Consider the following 18,155-nt stretch of genomic DNA (forward strand, 5'->3'; position numbering starts at 1 on the left):
TACCTAGTGAGTCACTGACGCAGAATAAATGCATAGGTGTGGCATTCCAACTTCTAAGGCCACATATTTGTTCCAGGTTATGAATCACAAAATATTGAAGGAAGGATAATGACTGCCCCGAAGCCTGCACTGTCAAAAATAAGTCAGTAATGTCAACCTCTTTTTGGTCACTATCTGAAAATAAAAACAGAAAAATTGCAACTCAATGTGGGCCCACTCTGGTGTCATCCCCAGACCCATGAACTAGGGGAAGCATAGTGTCATACCGCGCACACTAATAAAACTGCAAGTTTTGGGGACAAGGTTCTGGAAAAACTGATAGTTTGCCAAAACTGCTGGTTATGTGTCTGTTTAAGTTTCATCACAAAAATCTCAGGACATTTTTAGATCAATAAAATATACACTACTGGGGATTTATTGTACAGTCCATTTTTTCACATTTTAATACCTAGAAGTATGTTGGCGTTTAGACCCCTTTCACACTGAGTCGCTTTATAGGCGCTATAACGCTAAAAATAGCGCCTGTAAAGCGCCTCTCCTCTCACTTCAATGTGAAAGCCCGAGGGCTTTTACACTGGAGCGGTGCACTGGCAGGACGTCAAAAAAAGTTCTGCTAGCAGCTTCTTTAAAGCGCCTCTGCCCAGAAGCAGAAAAGCGCCGCTAAAACAACGGTAAAGCGCCGCTAAAAATAGCTGCACTTTATTGCAGACGCCCTGGTGCTGTGAGTGTGAAAGTGCCCTTATAGGCTTCCCACGTGTTATCCCATAAAGGGCTATCCTGTGGCCCTGGTGCAGAATCAGATCTAAAGATTGAACATTGCAAGGTGGGCACTGGAACATGATAGAGAAACCAGATCCATTTTCACTATTGATTTTGAGCTGTTAAATAGAGATCAGATTTCTCTGTGTTGTGATATTGTTGTGAATTAATAAATTATAGGTAGACAATGATACCTCTTAACAAGGCAGAAGAGTCTCAGTATACTGTTATACCTTTTTAGTTTATTGATTTGCTGAATACATCTTTCAAACATGAGAAAACAACTTCAACCTTCAAGAAGAATTACATCTATAACAGAATATGACTTACACAAAACGATCATAGTAATTGTTGAAGTGGAGCTTTGAAGATTTCCATTGGTCACTACTTGCCTGTAAGGAGGCTAGAACCAAGATCGCCTTGTATCAAGACAACAATATCACAAAGCAACCACTCAGAACAGTGGCTTAGCACCTCTTTATTGCAGCACTAGATCATCTGTTTAAATCCCTACCAACAACATTTCCTACATGGAGTTTGCATGTTCTCCCTGTGCTTTCATGGATTTCCTTCCACACGCCAAAGACATTTTGCTGTCTGTGCCCCGTTTGGGAGATTTACCCCCTCTATTAGTCTTATTTACCAATATCACTAAAAGTCAAAGAAAATCCAAAATTTTCAGTTATCACCAGAACAGGTATAGAGGGGAAATCGTAAATGGGAACACTAGTTCTGGTGACCGGGATGACAACATGGGATTCCCTTAATTTGGAGGGATTGCCTCTCACTTCCTGTTTCGCTTAGGGGATAGGAAGTCAAGGGAAGTCTTCGCCAATGAGGAAAAAAAACTGACAGGGGTTTAAATCCTACCTTACTCTATCTAAAATTGCAAAAAAAAGTTTTGCCTTTAGTAGTACTTTAACCGCTTCAGCCCTGGAAGATTTTACCCCCTTCCTGACCAGAGCACTTTTTGCGATTCGGCACTGCGTTGTTTTAACTGACAATTGCGTGGGCGTGCCACGTTGCACCCAAACAAAATTGACGTCCCTTTTTTCCCCCAAATAGAGATTTATTTTGAGGTATTTGATCACTTCTGCGGTTTTTATTTTTTGCGCTATAAACAAAAAAATGAGCGACAATTTTGAAAAAAAACTCATTATTTTTTACTTTTTGCTATAATAAATATCCCCCCAAAATATATAAAAAAAAGTTTTTTTCCCTCATTTTAGGCTGATATGTATTCTTCTATATATTTTTGGTAAAAAAAAAAAAAATCTCATAGTGCTGGGGGGATATCTGGGATGTAGAGGGGTCATGGTGCTAGGGGGATATCTGGGATGTAGAGGGGTCAGAGAGCTAGGGGCATATCTGGGATGTAGAGGGGTCAGAGTACTGAGGGTGTAGAGGGGTCAGAGTATCTGGGGTGTAGAGGGGTCAGAGAGCTAGGGGGTAGCTGGGGTGTAGAGGGGTCAGAGTGCTAGGGGGATATCTGGGATGTAGAGGGGTCAGAGTGCTGAGGGGATATCTGGGATGTAGAGGGGTCAGAGTGCTAGGGGGGTATCTGGGGTGTAGAGGGGTCAGAGTACTGAGGGGATATCTGGGGGGGTAGATGGGTCAGAGAGCTAGGGGGTATCTGGGGTGTAGAGGGATCATAGTGCTGGGGGGATATCTGGGGTGTAGAGGGATCATAGTGCTGGGGGGATATCTGGGATGTAGAGGGATCATAGTGCTGGGGGGATATCTGGGACGTAGAGGGGTCAGAGTGTTGGGGGGATATCTGTGGTGTAGAGGGTTCATAGTGCTGGGGGGATATCTGGGGTGTAGAGGGATCATAGTGCTGGGGGGGGGGATATCTGGGATGTAGAGGGGTCAGAGTGCTGAGGGGATATCTGGGATGTAGAGGGGTCACAGTGCTAGGGGGTATCTGGGATGTAGAGGGGTCAGAGTACTGAGGGGATATCTGGGGTGTAGAGGGGTCAGAGAGCTAGGGGGTAGCTGGGGTGTAGAGGGGTCAGAGTGCTAGGGGGATATCTGGGATGTAGAGGGGTCAGAGTGCTGAGGGGATATCTGGGATGTAGAGGGGTCACAGTGCTAGGTGGGTATCTGGGGTGTAGAGGGGTCAAAGTACTGAGGGGATATCTGGGGGGTAGATGGGTCAGAGAGCTAGGGGATATCTGGGATGTAGAGGGGTCAGAGTGCTGAGGGGATATCTGGGATGTAGAGGGGTCACAGTGCTAGGTGGGTATCTGGGGTGTAGAGGGGTCAAAGTACTGAGGGGATATCTGGGGGGTAGATGGGTCAGAGAGCTAGGGGGTATCTGGGGTGTAGAGCGGTCAGAGTGCTAGGGGGATATCTGGGATGTAGAGGGGTCAGAGTGCTGAGGGGATATCTGGGATGTAGAGGGGTCACAGTGCTAGGGGGGTATCTGGGGTGTAGAGGGGTCAGCGTACTGAGGGTATATCTGGGGGGTAGATGGGTCAGAGAGCTAGGGGGTATCTGGGGTGTAGAGGGGTCAGAGTGCTAGGGGGATAGCTGAGGAGTAGAGGGGCCATAGTGCTGCTGGGGAGGTATTTGGGGTTGAGAATCCAGGGGGTGTGGAGGTGGTAACAGGATAACAATGGTAGGGGGAAACCTGGTGTGTGTGTGATTGGGGGGGGGGGGGGGGTTAGGAGTGCTGGATGTATATAAGGGGGGTATCTGAGCCCCTGTCAGGCTTGATGGTGCCTCATGATTCTAATTGGCAGCCATGTCTATACTTGTTACAACTGTCCTGAGCATCATTTTAGCAGATATATTATATGCAAAGGACAGCTTTGTTACCTTATGTATGTAGTATTTTCCTACTGTTTCTTTGCTGTACAGAATGATTGTTCATGTAGGTAAAGCGGAGCTCCACCCAAAAGGGAAAGCTCCGCTTGTCTGCCTCCTACCTACTTGATGTCCATTTACCTGCACTGTCTCAATTGAAGGGGCCCCAGAACATTAGTTTGCCCAGGGACCCATGATGCTATTAAGACGGCCCTGCAGAGCTGCACCAGATTTTGCACTCTCCACTTTTACTAAATCAACCCCAATGGGGGGGAATTACTAAAGGCAAATAGACTGTGCACTTTGCAAGTGCAGTTGCACTCATTTTCTCCGGAGCTTAGTAAATATGGTAAAGCTCTGCCGATTTCCATCATCCAATCATGTGCAAGCAAGGTACTTTAAAATAAAAAAAAATCCTTGCACTTAATTGGGTATTTCTAACAAAGTAATGCTTTACCATATTTACTAAGGAAATTGAATGCAACCGCACTTGTAGTGTACAATTGCAATTGCAAAGTGCACATTCTATTTGCCTTTAGTAAATTTACCTGCCCCCCCCCCCCCCCCCCCCAAAAAAAAATCTTTGTTATAATAAGCTGTGCATGTGTATCCAGTACACTTAATAACGCCTTTTATATACACAGTATATAGATATCTACAAACATACAGCATATATACAAAGGATATACATAGTTGGGATTTATTACGATAGCAGTAATAAATGGTATGTTATGGTTAGCAGCTATGTAAGCAGTATGGCAGTCACTATAATTAAACGGGTAATATTTGCTCTATACATGTGGCCCAATCAGGTGCCAGCTTACCTGCAGAGTAAATGGCCTGAAGTGTTACATACAACATTGCTGACAGAAGCGTGCAGCGTGACTACAATAGCGAGGAGACAGACAATGCAGCAGATGTATGAATAGGATGTATACACTCATATGTTAGACACACAAGAGATGCAGGTGATAGTACCTGGTGGGGAGGGCGGTAGCTCTGTGGGATCCACAGGAAGCAGCCAGAAGAAAGAAAGAAAGGAATTATTGTTGTCACAGCAAAATGTAAAACAGAAAATTCCAGTAGTGGATACTGTAGTGAAAAATAATGAAACAGATTATTTTTTTACTTAATCACCTAGAAAAACTTCAAAATATACAAAGCGGCAGCCAAGCAGAAACATCTATTATGGAAGATTTACAGGAAGATCAGAGTGCTTAGAATATATGAGATTGGGCTGTAACGGGCATTATTCTGGTATAAAAAGTTGTCTAGTAACCCCAATGATGGAGCAGGGAGCCTCTCTTCAACATGAAATGCCAGTAATAGACTGTTGTCACCTAATGATGTTGGGATGTACGACAGCCAGGGAGCTGCTACACAAATATCTTCATAAGTCTGTTTATGTTGCTTACAAGCCTATTTAGGGTTGTTACTTGAATTTACTGCAAGAACATAGAAACATTGATTCCCACCGTCCTGCTTCAAATAAAAACCTATAACAGAGGTAAGTTCAGGATAAAAAAAAAACTCTGCCCGAAGTATAAAAAGGGAGATTTATAATATTTATAAGAATAAATATTTCATTGTGCTGTCAGAAGCACAAAAAAGCGAACACACTCCAGACAGCCAGAAAACATGACATGTATGAATAATAAATGTATATGCACAGAGCTCCAGGGCTATGCCCACTCTCCGAAGACAGGTCCTTGCATTGAAAAAAAAAAACTTCCTGACCTCATTCTTCCACAACCCTCATGTGTAAGTAAAGCCTCGTACACACGATGAGAAAACTGGACAAAAAATTCTGCTTTCGATGCGATCGTACACAGCTATCGTCTGAAAATTTCTGAAGGAACAAACACAAAAATGTTTCTCGTATGATACCAGACCGTAGGATTTTCATTTAATCAGTACAGTTTTCCTCAGAAAATACAATACAAATACATTACAGCACTTCCAAATGTTTTTTCTGTCCTATGAGAATGTTCGTACTTTAGTAACCTATTCGCATTCGACATGGAGACTAACATGCAAAAGAGACCAAACGATCATTCGTCTGATAATCCCATGGTTTGTACTAGGCTTTAGCCTTCTCTGGAGCCGATACATCTGAAGACTGCCTGTTCTGTCCAGTTATCGGGAACAGGAGGGGAACAAACGGGGTTACCTGCTCACAACAGAGTGAACTGCTCCGGTCCTTCTGACTTCAAAAGATGAATCTATCTTCTCTTAGCTACTAGATCAAGATGATTTCAAGCTATTTAGAGAAAAGATTTTTTTTTTCATGCATGATACTGTTGAAGTGGAGGAAATGAAGATTGCTGGCTTACTAATAAAATCTGTTTCTTGCAGTAGAGTGCAGATACACAGGATTTTTAGTCTTGAACCATGGGCTATATGCAGCTATATTTAGATGATTGGACACTTGCAAAAACGGGAATCCACTATATAACCCCTCCCACTCCCAGCTAGCCTCAGTTTGGTAGCAAAACAATAAAGAAAAAACTGTAAAGAACAATAGGGAGGGACCAGCAGTCCATGTGAGGGATAGGCAACACAGCAAACAAATACTAACAGGTGCACATAACAAACCGGTGAAGAAAGGCTCGACAGAACTAAAAGAACAGCTTGTAGCACCCCATGCCCGAAACTGGCATCAGAGGAGGCCTAAACCCAGTAATACTTAAAGTGGTTGTAAACCCTTACATATACCCAGTAAAGTGACTGGCATCAGGTGATACACAGAGAGATGTGCAAGTTGTTATTGTTTATCTATAGTCTTTTCCATACAGCCATTCAAAGTGCAAAATGTAGGATCTCTCAGCTCTGAAAAGCAGGGGGAGGCGAACTAAAGTTACATCAGTGTGAAGAGCTCTCAGAGCTGATTGGAGGGAAGGGACACACCCCCCTTCTCACAGCCAACAGGAACAGAGCTGAGACTGTTAATCTGCTGGAGCTTCCCCGTCACCTTTTTTCTTTTGGTGTCAGGTAAATTTGTCAGACATGACTCATGCTGATAGCAGAGGAATGAAGCAGACAGAAATGACACTTGGTGCTCTTAATTGAGACAAGTACACACCACAGAGGGATATGCTTTGTTCATGTTTCATGTTTGAGGTTTACCACCAGTTTAAGAAACAAGTGAACATTACAAATGGTGGCAGCCTTGCAAATTTGAGAAACAGTTACCTAATTCCGAATAGCTCATGAAGCACTAAGGGATCAGGTACAGTGCACCTAAACAGGGAAAGACGGAAACCCTATCCTTTAGGCCTCAAATGATAACTTACTGTATCTAATTCACCTAACAATGGTGGAAGAAGAAGGAGGAACCCTTGGGAAGCACAAAGAGGGAATCCCATTGTCTAAAAGAATCTGTAGCAGAGAGCTAGATACTCATAGAGCGTACCATGTCAAAACAGAAGAGAGAAATTTCCTTAGGATGTTTTGGAGCAGGACATAAAAAAAGGGAATGACAATGTCCTGGATTAGATGGATTGAGGAAACCACCTCAGGGAGAAAAGAAGCTTTTGGCCTCAGGACAACCTTATCCTTGTTTAATAACTCAGAGATCTGCTAACTCAAAGGTCCATTCGCTTCAAAGATTCGCTGCTCAGAGGTATCAGCAACAAGAATGGCCACCTTGCGAGTGAGAGCAGATAAAGGAATATCCCTAATAAGTGCAAAGGGTAGCCTATAAAGGGACGAAAGAACCAGGTTAAGGTGTCACACAGTCACAGGGGAAGAAATGTGTACAACACGCTAAACAAAGGCCTTAACCACTTGCTTACTGGGCACCTAAACCCCCCTCCTGCCCAGACCAATTTTCAGCTTTCAACGCTGTCACTCTTTCAACGACAAATGCGCGCTCATACAACACTGTACCCAAATGAAATTTTGTATCATTTCTTTTCCCACAAATAGAGCTTTCTTTTGGTGGTATTTGAACACCTCTGGGTTTTTTTATTTTATTTTTTTATAAAGACTGAAATAAAAAAAAAAAAAAATACAAAACCATTTTATATTTTGTTAATAAATTTTGCAAACAGGTAATTTTTCTCCTTCATTGATGTACGCTGATGAGGCTGCACTGATAGGCTGCACTGATGGGCACCGATGGGCTGTACTGATGGGCACCGATAGGCTGCATTGATGGGCACTGATAAGGTGGCACTGATGGGCACTAATAGGCAGCACTGGTGGGCACTGATGAGGTGGCACTGATGGGCGGCACTGAAGGGCATTGATAGGTGGCACTGAAGGGCACTATTAGGTGGCACTGATAGGTGGCAGTGATGGGCACTGATCGCACTGGTAGGTGACATGGATAGGCAGCACTGATAGGCAGCACTGCTAAGTGACACTGATGAGGCACTGATTGGCACCACTGGTGGGCACTGATAGGTGGCACTCGCGGGCACTGATTACTGGCACTGTTTTGCACTGTTTCATGGCACTGTGGGCACTGGCAGGTGGTACTGGTTGGCACAGATGAGGCGGCTGCGCCTCTCCCTCTTCGGGACCGATGTCCCTTGCACAGAAGCCGGTGATCGGCTTTTTTTTCTCCTCACGCTGTCAGCATGAGGAGAAAAAAAATGATTACCGATTTTCTGTTTACATCACGTGATCAGCTGTCATTGACTCAGTGATCACAGCGTGCGCCGCACGCACCCTGCAGGGGGCGTGTGGGGAGCGTGTCTATTGACGGCAAATTAGATCCACGCTTTAGCCATTATTCAGCTACAGTGCGGATCTGAAGGAGTTAACTAAGTGCGTGATTAGCTCTGTGATGGTACTCAAAGCTAGAAGATGATCTAGACCAGACTGGAGGAAGAACAGGGTGTGTCTCACAGAATGTTTCCTAGGATGATATTTTTTGTGCTGGCATCTCGCAAAGTAGGCCTTCCAGGTGCAATGATAAGCTGGCTACACATTATACAATTTTCTTGTACAAATTTCCTTCAGATTTACCAAAACCATATAATATGAGGTCAAACCTAAACACTTTCAAATTGTATGCAATAAGGCAGGCCCTTGCACTACATAGTTAAAGGTAAATCTAAAGGAAATTGAACAAGAACATTTTATAATGTGTAGCCAGCTATAGATTTTGCGAGAGGTAACTTACCTGGCCTTCAAGAGGATAGGGATGACCCAATCTGACAAGCCCCTGTCCCTTAGGACCTAAGCTTTAACAGCCATGTTGTTAAAGTGAGCAACTAAGAAGCAGGATGGAGGATTTGCCTTTGGGACAGAACGTGCGGACATTTAAGGGACCCAGTAACAATCAGCCAGAAGTCTGAGTATGTTCACGTACCAGATCCTCCTGGAGCAGTTTAATACAATGAGAATCAACAGAATGCACTCCATTTTAATCCTGCAGGGAAGATGAGGGAGAAGTTGGTGAAGCAGGAAAAAGCAGATTAAGTTGAACTGATCCCACTAAGTCACCAGAAAATCCACTACAAAGGCCTGAGGGTTAATGAACCTATCGAGTTTGTTGTTGAATCTACATGCTGTAAGGTCCAGTGTCCTGCCTGCTGATTTTCCACACCAGGGATATAAATGGATGACAGGGCCAGGATGTGCAATTCTCCCAAAGAGAGGTTTAAGTCTGCCTCCCTTTTAGCAGCATGACTTCTGGTGCCTCTTTAAAAGGTTGATGTAGGTCACAACTGTGGCATTGTCAGACTGGATTCTTTTTGGGTGACCTAGCAACTGAGGGGTCCATCATTAAAAGGGCAACCACATTTCTCTGAGTTCCAAGGTGTTGATAGGAAGACAGACTTCCTGTGATGACCAAGTTCCCTGCACCGAGAGAGCATCCAGGGCTCCTCCCTAGCTCGATAGGCTGGTGTCTGTCATGGAAACTTTGCATTCATCCTGATTTGATTCCTCAGAAGAAGGGGGGGATGTTTATTTTCTATCTCCTCTTCAGGCTACACATACCGGTAGTAATAACAAAGTCAAAGACCAACTCAGGAGGGGCGACTAAAGGGGTTTGTTTGTGACCCCTGCTACACAGAGAGTCAGACTGAATGCAACTGTCTGAACAGAGGGTACTAGGGCCCAGTTGGGAGAGACAATACCCCCCCCCCCCCCCCCGGCCTAAAGCTGAGTCTGAGCTAGCTAGGCCATCTGACCCTTGTTCCTGCACTTATGATCTGCCATGTGTGTTGCAAAGTGTCCCTAAAAGAAATGCACAAAACCTCCATTGCTGTGGATAAGGATAACGATGAAGCCTTCCATGCCATGCACTTTGGGCTGCTGAACCCAGGAAACTTCTAGAGAGCTCTGTGCTGTACTTTGGGAGCCAGGAAAACAGGTGCTGGCCAAGATACACATCAAGAGGAAGAACATGGTGCGGGCAAGTGCAATAAATGCGTTGGAGACCATGTAGACTCAATAGCAGTCATGAGACAGTCGTGAGACAAACTTGTGGCAGAAGGCGGAGAAAATGGTGCCAATTTTAAATGGATGGTGCACCTGCTCCGTTGCTATGAAACACCATTTAATGTGTTACAACCTGCGCTCCTCGCAGCCCAAGGCAAAGGAGTGACAGGACCCAGACAGATGATTTGAAGAGCACAAGTATTGTACTTACCACTGCAGATGTCTTCACACTCTTGGCAGGACCTAAGGGATAAAATCCCATCTTGGCTTCGCCCTTCACAATGGGCATACCCCTTAAATGGACTTTAGGGACAGGCTCCACCACAAGCAGACGACAACCCTGGAAATGCGGTTAACCCAATGTCATAGGCGTGCGCAGGGGTTACACCAGGTGTGTCTGGGCACACCCTAATCACTCTGTGTGGTGCCAATTCCCAATACTGCCCAGGCTTCCCTCTGTGTTGCGCCCCTCCACCACAGTGCTTCTGACTTTCCTCCTCTCCTGTCCCCCTGGCTGCTGTAGGGGATGTTTCAGGATGGAGAGTGGAGGAAGGCGCTAATCAATATGTCATTTACCAGCCCCTTCCTTTTCTAAATGAACACATTCACTCACTGTGTTCAATCATAACTGAAGCATAGTAAACTGTGATTACAATGCTTCAGTTTGTGAATGAACAGGAAGCATCTCAGTACAGTGCACTTCCCATTCATTCACTGTTCCATGCAGCTGAGGCCGCAGAGAAAGGTAAGTGTGTTTGAGCTTTGAGGTAAACACACTAATGCAATAGGCTGCGCACACCTATGCCCAATGTGATGCACCAAGATGCGCACCCACACAGGATCCAGTGCCCGAAACAGCAATACAGGCCAGCCCCGCATCTTCATTCCAACAGGGTCCAAGTGCGGTCCTCCATGGCTCAGCCGAGGAGTCAACCAATCTGGAAGCTGCAGAAAGAAGCCGCAGTGTCTATGGCGCAGGAATTTTGATAGAATAATCTTTGAGGGAAAAAAACTTCCATATGACAGGGGTAAGCTTCTCAATAGAGATAAGAGGCCAATCACCCAGGACACTAGCAAAATACTGAGGCTAGCTGGGAGTGTGAGATGGTATACAGGCTATGTCTCTGCGGCTTATTTTTTGCCAGTGTCCACTCACCTCTATGCAGCTGCAAATAACCCATAGTTAAAGATAAAGACTAAAGATTCAGTGTTCTGTACTGTACGACTAAAAAAATATAATCTTGCCTGGGAGATTTTCAGTCAGATCAATGTCTTGATAAAAGAGGCCAGCTACCATACTGTATGTTTAAAGCAGACCTTCAGTTGTTTTTTCAACTTTCCACCTATTAAATCTTCTGCCCTTGTTGTTTTAACTTTTGGATAGTAAAACCTTTTTTTCGTTCAGCCCATCCAGCAAGCTTATAGAGCTAAGGGCTTGGCCCCTCCAGAGGCAGTGATGGCACATTCCACCAGGGGTATGGCGGCTTCGTGGGCAGCAGCCCTGCATGTGGCTCCAGATGTCATCTATAAAGCGGCCTCTTGGGCTTCCATTAATAACTTTATGTCACATTATTGCATAGAGCCTGTGTCTCTATCTTCTGTGAGCTTTGGTTTAAAAGTACTGTCAGTTGATGGGCTAAATTAATTATTCTGGCTAGTTATTTCCCATACTTAGGCTGCCATGGAGCCTGTCAGGAAAACGGAAAATTTATTGTCAAATACTGTAATTTTACTTTCCTGATGGACTCCATGGCAGCCTACGTGTGGGTTAACCCCGCCATCTCTCCAATGCTATAGGACCCCACTCTCATAAATTTTAGCTCACTGCTGGAGACTGCGTTCATCAACTAGCCAACTCTTTGACCAATGGGTGGGAACTCTGTCTGCCATGGAGTCCATCAGAAAAGGAAAATTACGGTAAGTATTTGACAATAAATTTTCCGTTTTCCTGACAGACTCCATGACAGCCTACGTGTGGGAAATAACTAGCCAGAACTATTAATTTAGCCGGTCAACTGACAGTACTTTTAAACCAAAGCTCACAGAAGAGAGAAACTCAGGCTCTATGCAGTAATGTGACATAAAGGTATTAATGGAGGCCCAAGAGGCCGCTTTACAGATGACGTCTGGAGCCACATGCAGGGCTGCTGCCCACAAAGCCACCATACCCCTGGTGGAATGTGCCGTCACAACCTCTGGAGGGGCCAAGCCCTTAGCTCTATAAGCTTGCTGGATGGACTGGACGATCCAGGCCGCAATTGTTCTGGATGAAGCCCGCTTCCCTCTGTTACTGCCAGAGTGCAAAATAAAACAGATAGTTGGAGCGTCTAAAGGAGGAAGTAACTTGCAGGTATTCCTTCAGTATTTCGCCCTCATCCAGGAGGATGAACTTCAGAGGTCCCCAGAGTCCTAAATGTAGGTAGGACAATTTCCTGGTTCTCATGGAACACTGAAGTAACTTTTGGGTTTGATCCGAGCTCCCTGAGAGAGAAGGTCCGGCTTGGGAGGGAGAGGCACTGGGTCGTGGAAGTTGAGCTGGGTCAGGAGGGGAAACCATGGCCTGTTCGGCCAGTAAAGTGCAATCACCACCACCTCGACCGCTTCCGTCTGGAGTCTTCGTAAAACCTGAGGATGACCGGGAGAGGGGGAAAGGCATATGCCCTGTTGAAGCTCCACTGATCTGTCAAGGCATCCACCCCGAAGGCCTGACTGCAACGGCCCCGTGTATAGTACTTCTTGATCTTGAAGTTGCAGGGGGGTGCAAATAGGTCCACTTCGGGACTGACTACCAAGGACAGGATCCATTTGAACGTCTGTACATGAAGAGACCATTCGTTGTTGTCCAACCGTGTGCAAGACAGGAAGTCCGCTTGGACGTTCTGCACTCCGGGGATGAAGACAGCTGAAATATTGGCCAGGTTTTTCTGAGCCCAGGACATGATGGGCTTGACTTCTTGGAGCAGAGTGGAGCTCCGAGTGCCCCCTTGCCTCTTCAAATAGGAGACCGCTGTGGTGTTGTCCATTCTCAGTATGATAGACTCCTCTTTCAGGAGATGAGAGAATGATTGAAGGGCACACCAGGCTGCCCATAGCTCCAGGACATTTGAGCCCAGGTTGTGAAGACGGTATCCCACTTGCCTTGTGCAAGTTCTGACCTGCAGAGGGCTCCCCAACTGATCTCGCTGGCATCGGTTGTGACCGTGACCCATGAGACAGGGGCAATGGAGTGGCAAGTGAGCAGGTTTCTGCGCTGGAGCCACCAAAAGAGGCTGTCCTTCATCACCGAGGTTATATAAATTGACTGATTGTTGCCCCCTGAGCTCCACTGACGGAGAAACCCTGTCTGGAAAGGGCATAACCTCCACAAGGACCATTTGACCATGGGGGTCGTAGAGACCATTGTGACGATAATTTTTAGGCACTGTGAAGCCTTTAGGCGTGAGGAACTCAGAGCCTGTGAAATTCTCCCTCGGATCTTTTCCACTGGGATTGAGATGGTACACTCAACCGTGTTGAACTGGGCCCCTAGATATACCAGGCGCTGAACTAGTTCCAGGTGGCTTTTCACTAAGTTTAGGAGCCAACCGAACTCGAGCAGTGTGGTGATAACCTGCTCTCTGTGGATCAATAGCTGCTCCTTGTCTTGGGACAGTAGCAGGAGGTCGTCGAGATAGCGGTATAAGCGTATCCCTTTTGTTCTAATGAGGGCCACTATGGTCAAAAGAACCTCTGAAAAGACTTGGGGTGAGGTTGGCCACCCAAAAGGGAGGCAAGTGAACTGTATATGTTCTTGCCTGACTCTGAACCGGAGGTATTTGCGGAATTCCTCTGCCACAGGCACATGGAAATAGGCATCTTTTAAGTTGATTGAGACTAGCCAATTGCCACAGCTTGTTGGATGGTAGATAAAGTTTCCATTTTTAAATTCTCGTATTTTATGAACTTGTTTAGATAAGTTAGGTCTATCACGGGGCGCCATGAACCATTTTTCTTCTGCACGAGGAAGAGAGGGGAGTATACCCCCTGGAAATCTTTGCTTTTCAGGACAGGCACCGCAGCCCTACCAGTGAGTCCACGTAGGACAGTAACACCTGCTTCTTTACTTCTGACTGTTGTAGCAGGGTGGAAATAAATCTGGGGGGGAAGAGTACTGGTGAAGGATCAGGTGTAGCCTATTGAGACCGTCTTGATGGTCCAGTAATCCGAGATTGAAGCCACCCAAACGTGCCGGAAAAGAAGCAGACGTGCCCTGGGCCTGGGCGGGCCTAATCTCAAAAGGGCTTAGCCGGCTCTCGTCCACTGGACGCCTGGCTTTTAGCAGACTTTCGGAAGGACATTTGACCTCTTCCCCAATTCCTTCTGAAATCTCGGCCTAGCCTGTAAGAGCGTGCTTCCCTTGAACGCTCAGTACTGCATCTTCTGCGCTGAAGTCTCTTCTGAGCGAACAAACGCCTATCCTGGGGCAGGAAACCCGATTTCCCACCCGTGGCTCGGGCTATGTCGCTTTTCAGCCTGTTACCAAACGAGGGCCCCTCAAAGGGGATCCTGCACCAGGCTTGCTTAGATGCTGGATCAGGGAGCCAAGGGCGCAACCAAAGGGCCCGCTTAGCCGTGACCGAGGATAGCATAGTCTGGGCCAATAGGCGGATCAGGTCGATAGAAGCCTCCCACAGGAAGGCCACTGCCCGCTTCAATTCCTGGATTGCCGAGCTCCTGGCTAGATCTTCTGAAACACCTTTGATCACGGAGTCTATATTTTCTGTCCAAGCCTCCATAGCCTTGGACGTGGCAGCGAGGGCCAATGCAGGTTTGCAAGCCGTCCCGGCTAACCCATAAATTCTTTGGAGGTCTTGGTCTATTCTCCTCTCAAGCCCATCTTTGAAAAAGATACAGTACTCTCTAAAGGGAGAGTGACGTGTTTGGCAAGTCGCATCAACGCTGCATCTACGAGGGATGCATTTTCCAGATATTTCACTTCTTCTGCCTTGAAGGGGTATAATCTGGAGGTTTTGTTTGACATAGAAGATTTCTTGTCTATCTTATTTCATTCCTTGTCAAAGATATCTTTTGATTCGGAAAGGAGTTGGAATGTTCCTTCCCTAAATGTTTAAAGAACTTCCTTTGTTTAGCCAGAGGAGTAGAAGGATCTTCACACTTAAGGGCCTCTTTGACCACCTTAATTAGTGGGGAAACAAGGGTGAAGTTGAAGCCACCGACAAAATCATCTCCCTCCAATTAGCTATCTGAAGAGCCGGGGGAGGCATTGTAAGGCTGGGAAGGGCCCAGATCCTCCTGGGCCTCGTCAGCCAGGGAGCCAGATAGAGTGGTGGACTGGCTCCGCGTGTGGGTTGTATCCCACTCCTTTAGGGATTGCTGCACCACACGCTTAACAAGAGACTCCATTTGTTGGTTTTCTGTCTCTTTTTCCCCAACCACCCGGGATAACATGGATCGCACAGTGACTTGCCCTCCGGGACTCGTGGCCCACATCCCCAGCAGGCTCTGCGATCAGAGCGGCTGTCGTGGCGGTGGGTGCAATGTCTAGAGGAGGAATGGAACATCTCCTTTGTTTGGAGGAGGAATGGGAACATCTCCTCTACTGTTGGGTCCTAGACGGAGAATCACGACTGGACCGGAATGGTGAGTGATGATGTTACGGCCTGGCAAGGTCTCTGTCATCTCAAACCACGCTTTGGTGGTCTGACCTGGAAGGACTGGAGAAAAAAAGAGGGGGGGGAGGGGATCCGAAATTTGATGTCACACATAATAATACATGTACATAGATTTATAAATCCATGAAAAAATTCTCAGCCCCTCCCCCTCATATGCACATACCTTGTGTGTGAGGGCTGGCCGCACAAAGGTGGTGATCTCTCCATGACAGGTTACGTCAGGTAATCCCACAGCTTATCGGCAAGACCTAGGAAGCCTAGGACAGTACCAAGAAAAAACAAGCCAAAGAGCAAAAAATTTTGTTTTTGTTTTTTTTAGATGTGCCTTCCCCTTTAAGAAGGGAGAAGGCGCTAAGAATAAGGCTTACCGCCAGCTGTGCGGACCTGGGCTCGGGGAAGCTGCCGCTCTGACCAAAGAGCATCCCATATTAACAGGGATATGCCAGCTATTTGAAAACCCCCGCCTGGATGACGCCACTGCCTCTCCTTGCATCGCGCCTGCGCCACAGAGAGTGGTTAAACGTCACCTGTGTGGCCACTGGGCGCTCCGCCGGTCTATACATGCGTGAACCAAGCCTTGGTGTCACCGAGGCCTCGTGCATGCGCAGAAACACACAGCGGCCACAAACCTGGAAGTACAGCGGTGTCTTGGAACGCAGAAGCACTCCAGGCGCCATGAGAGGCCGAAAGAGGGCTAACAGAGGCCACCAAGGAGTAACACAGGCATACAAATGAGTGACATAAGCGACTGCCATGAAGAACGAAAAAATGTCAGACCTTGCCAACTTAACGAATTTGATCCGGACGTCCGTCTCAGGCATACTTAGGCACCCTCCTCTCCATTGGGGTATCCTGTGCCTGAAAGCCACACACCCACCCATGGCTGGGCCCTGGGCTTGCACCGCATGAAAGGTATGCTGGACTCAGGAATCATCCCAACTGGACATTGTACGTGGAACAAACAATGTAGGTCCATAGGGGAGGACAAAAAAGGAACACAGTCTCCAGAGGTGAGCTCAAATTTATGGGAGTGGGGTCCTATAGCACTGGAGATGAAGCAGGGTTAACCCACACGTAGACTGTCATGGAGTCTGTCAGGAAAGATAATGTTATGCCGAGTAAATTGATACCCAACAGGTCACGCTTCGAAATTACGCCCGCTCGTGGTAAGGGGACAAACTTTTACCTTTAAAAATCTCCATAGGCGAAGTTTAAAACATTTTACAGGTTGCATGTTTTGAGTTACAGAGGAGGTCTAGGGCTAGAATTATTGCTCTTGCTCTAACTATCGTGGCTATACCTCACATGTGTGGTTTGAACACCGTTTTCATATGCGGGTGCTGCTCACTTATGCGTTCGCTTCTGCACGCGAGCTCGGCGGGACGGGGCGCATTTAAACTTTTTTTTATTTTTTATTTATTTTACCTTTTATTTTTACACTGTTCTTTTTAAAAAAAAATTGTGTCACTGTAATAGAAAAAAAGCATGACAGGACCTCTTAAATATGAGATCTGGGGTCAAAAAGACCTCAGATCTCATATTTACACTAAAATGTAATAAAAATAAATAAATTAATTAAATGTCATTTGAAAAAAAAAAATGTCCCTTTAAGAGCTATGGCTGGAAGTGGCATTTTGACATCGCTTCCGCCCTGCAATGATATGGAAACGTGTGGGGGCCATCTTCCCCTCACTCGTCACTCGTCTCCATGCCTAACAGGGAGAAGAACACAATTGCCTCCGCCGCTGACGACGGCTCCGGCAAACGGCACAGGGCACCGGAGCGTGGTGGGAGGGGACCCCTCTCCTGCCACCGATAAAAGTGATCTTGTGGCTAATCCGCCACAGAGACCACTTTTATCTGAAAGCAGACCTCCCGCTGAAGAAAAGGATTCCGGGGTTATGGGAGCTAGCTGCTGCCATAACAACGATATTCCTCTTCAAATTAGCGACGTATTACGACGGCGGGCAGTCCGTAAGTGGTTCAGCTTTTATCAGAAAATCGTACGAAAAATACGGGGAAAAAAACGGATGGTCATTTGTCCGATAATCTTATCGTGTGTACTGGGCATTAGAGCGTTTTTACATCTGAAAAACTCCCCTGCATTTTTTTCCAGCCAGAAAAGCCTCTGCCAAAAAACACTTATAACAGCTTATGTGTGCATGGACACATAGGATAACATACTGGGGAGTTTACTGGCTGCAGAAATAAACACCTGAAGCCAAAAACAGCAGCTGTAAAAACGTCCAGTGTGCATGAGGGCTAACTCTGAAAAATGCAAAAAAAAAAAATGTTACTGCACAACTCATTCTACAGTTACAGCTTTCTACAGCTAACGGTACTGCCGTTTGTTATAAGGTCCAGTGTGCATGAGGCCTTATAGTTCCTCTTTTTTTTTTTTTCTTTAGGTTATCACCTCTAGCTGTCATCCCTGAAAAATTCAATTTAATCTTTTGTCAGTTTCTAAGGGTGCCCAGTGTTCAATAGAAACCGGCCAACATTCGGCCTGTGTGTACGGCA

At 46.2% G+C, this 18,155-nt stretch overlaps 1 protein-coding gene across 2 annotated transcripts in view; it reads right to left on the minus strand.

Moving 5' to 3' along the window:
* GARNL3 (GTPase activating Rap/RanGAP domain like 3) overlaps positions 1–18,155 on the minus strand; it is a 418,412-nt gene that overhangs the window by 310,726 nt on the left and 89,531 nt on the right. Inside the window, exon 2 of one of the 2 annotated variants that reach the window (XM_073599519.1) lies at positions 4,546–4,566. The exons of the other annotated variant lie outside the window; for it this stretch is intronic. Within the exon in view, the coding sequence (XP_073455620.1) occupies positions 4,546–4,566 (21 nt within the window). The remainder of the gene's footprint in view (positions 1–4,545; positions 4,567–18,155) is intronic. 2 annotated transcript variants of the gene reach the window in all.

Source organism: Aquarana catesbeiana, linkage group LG09, assembly GCF_042186555.1.
Source record: "Aquarana catesbeiana isolate 2022-GZ linkage group LG09, ASM4218655v1, whole genome shotgun sequence".
NCBI classification, from domain to species: Eukaryota; Metazoa; Chordata; class Amphibia; order Anura; family Ranidae; genus Aquarana; species Aquarana catesbeiana.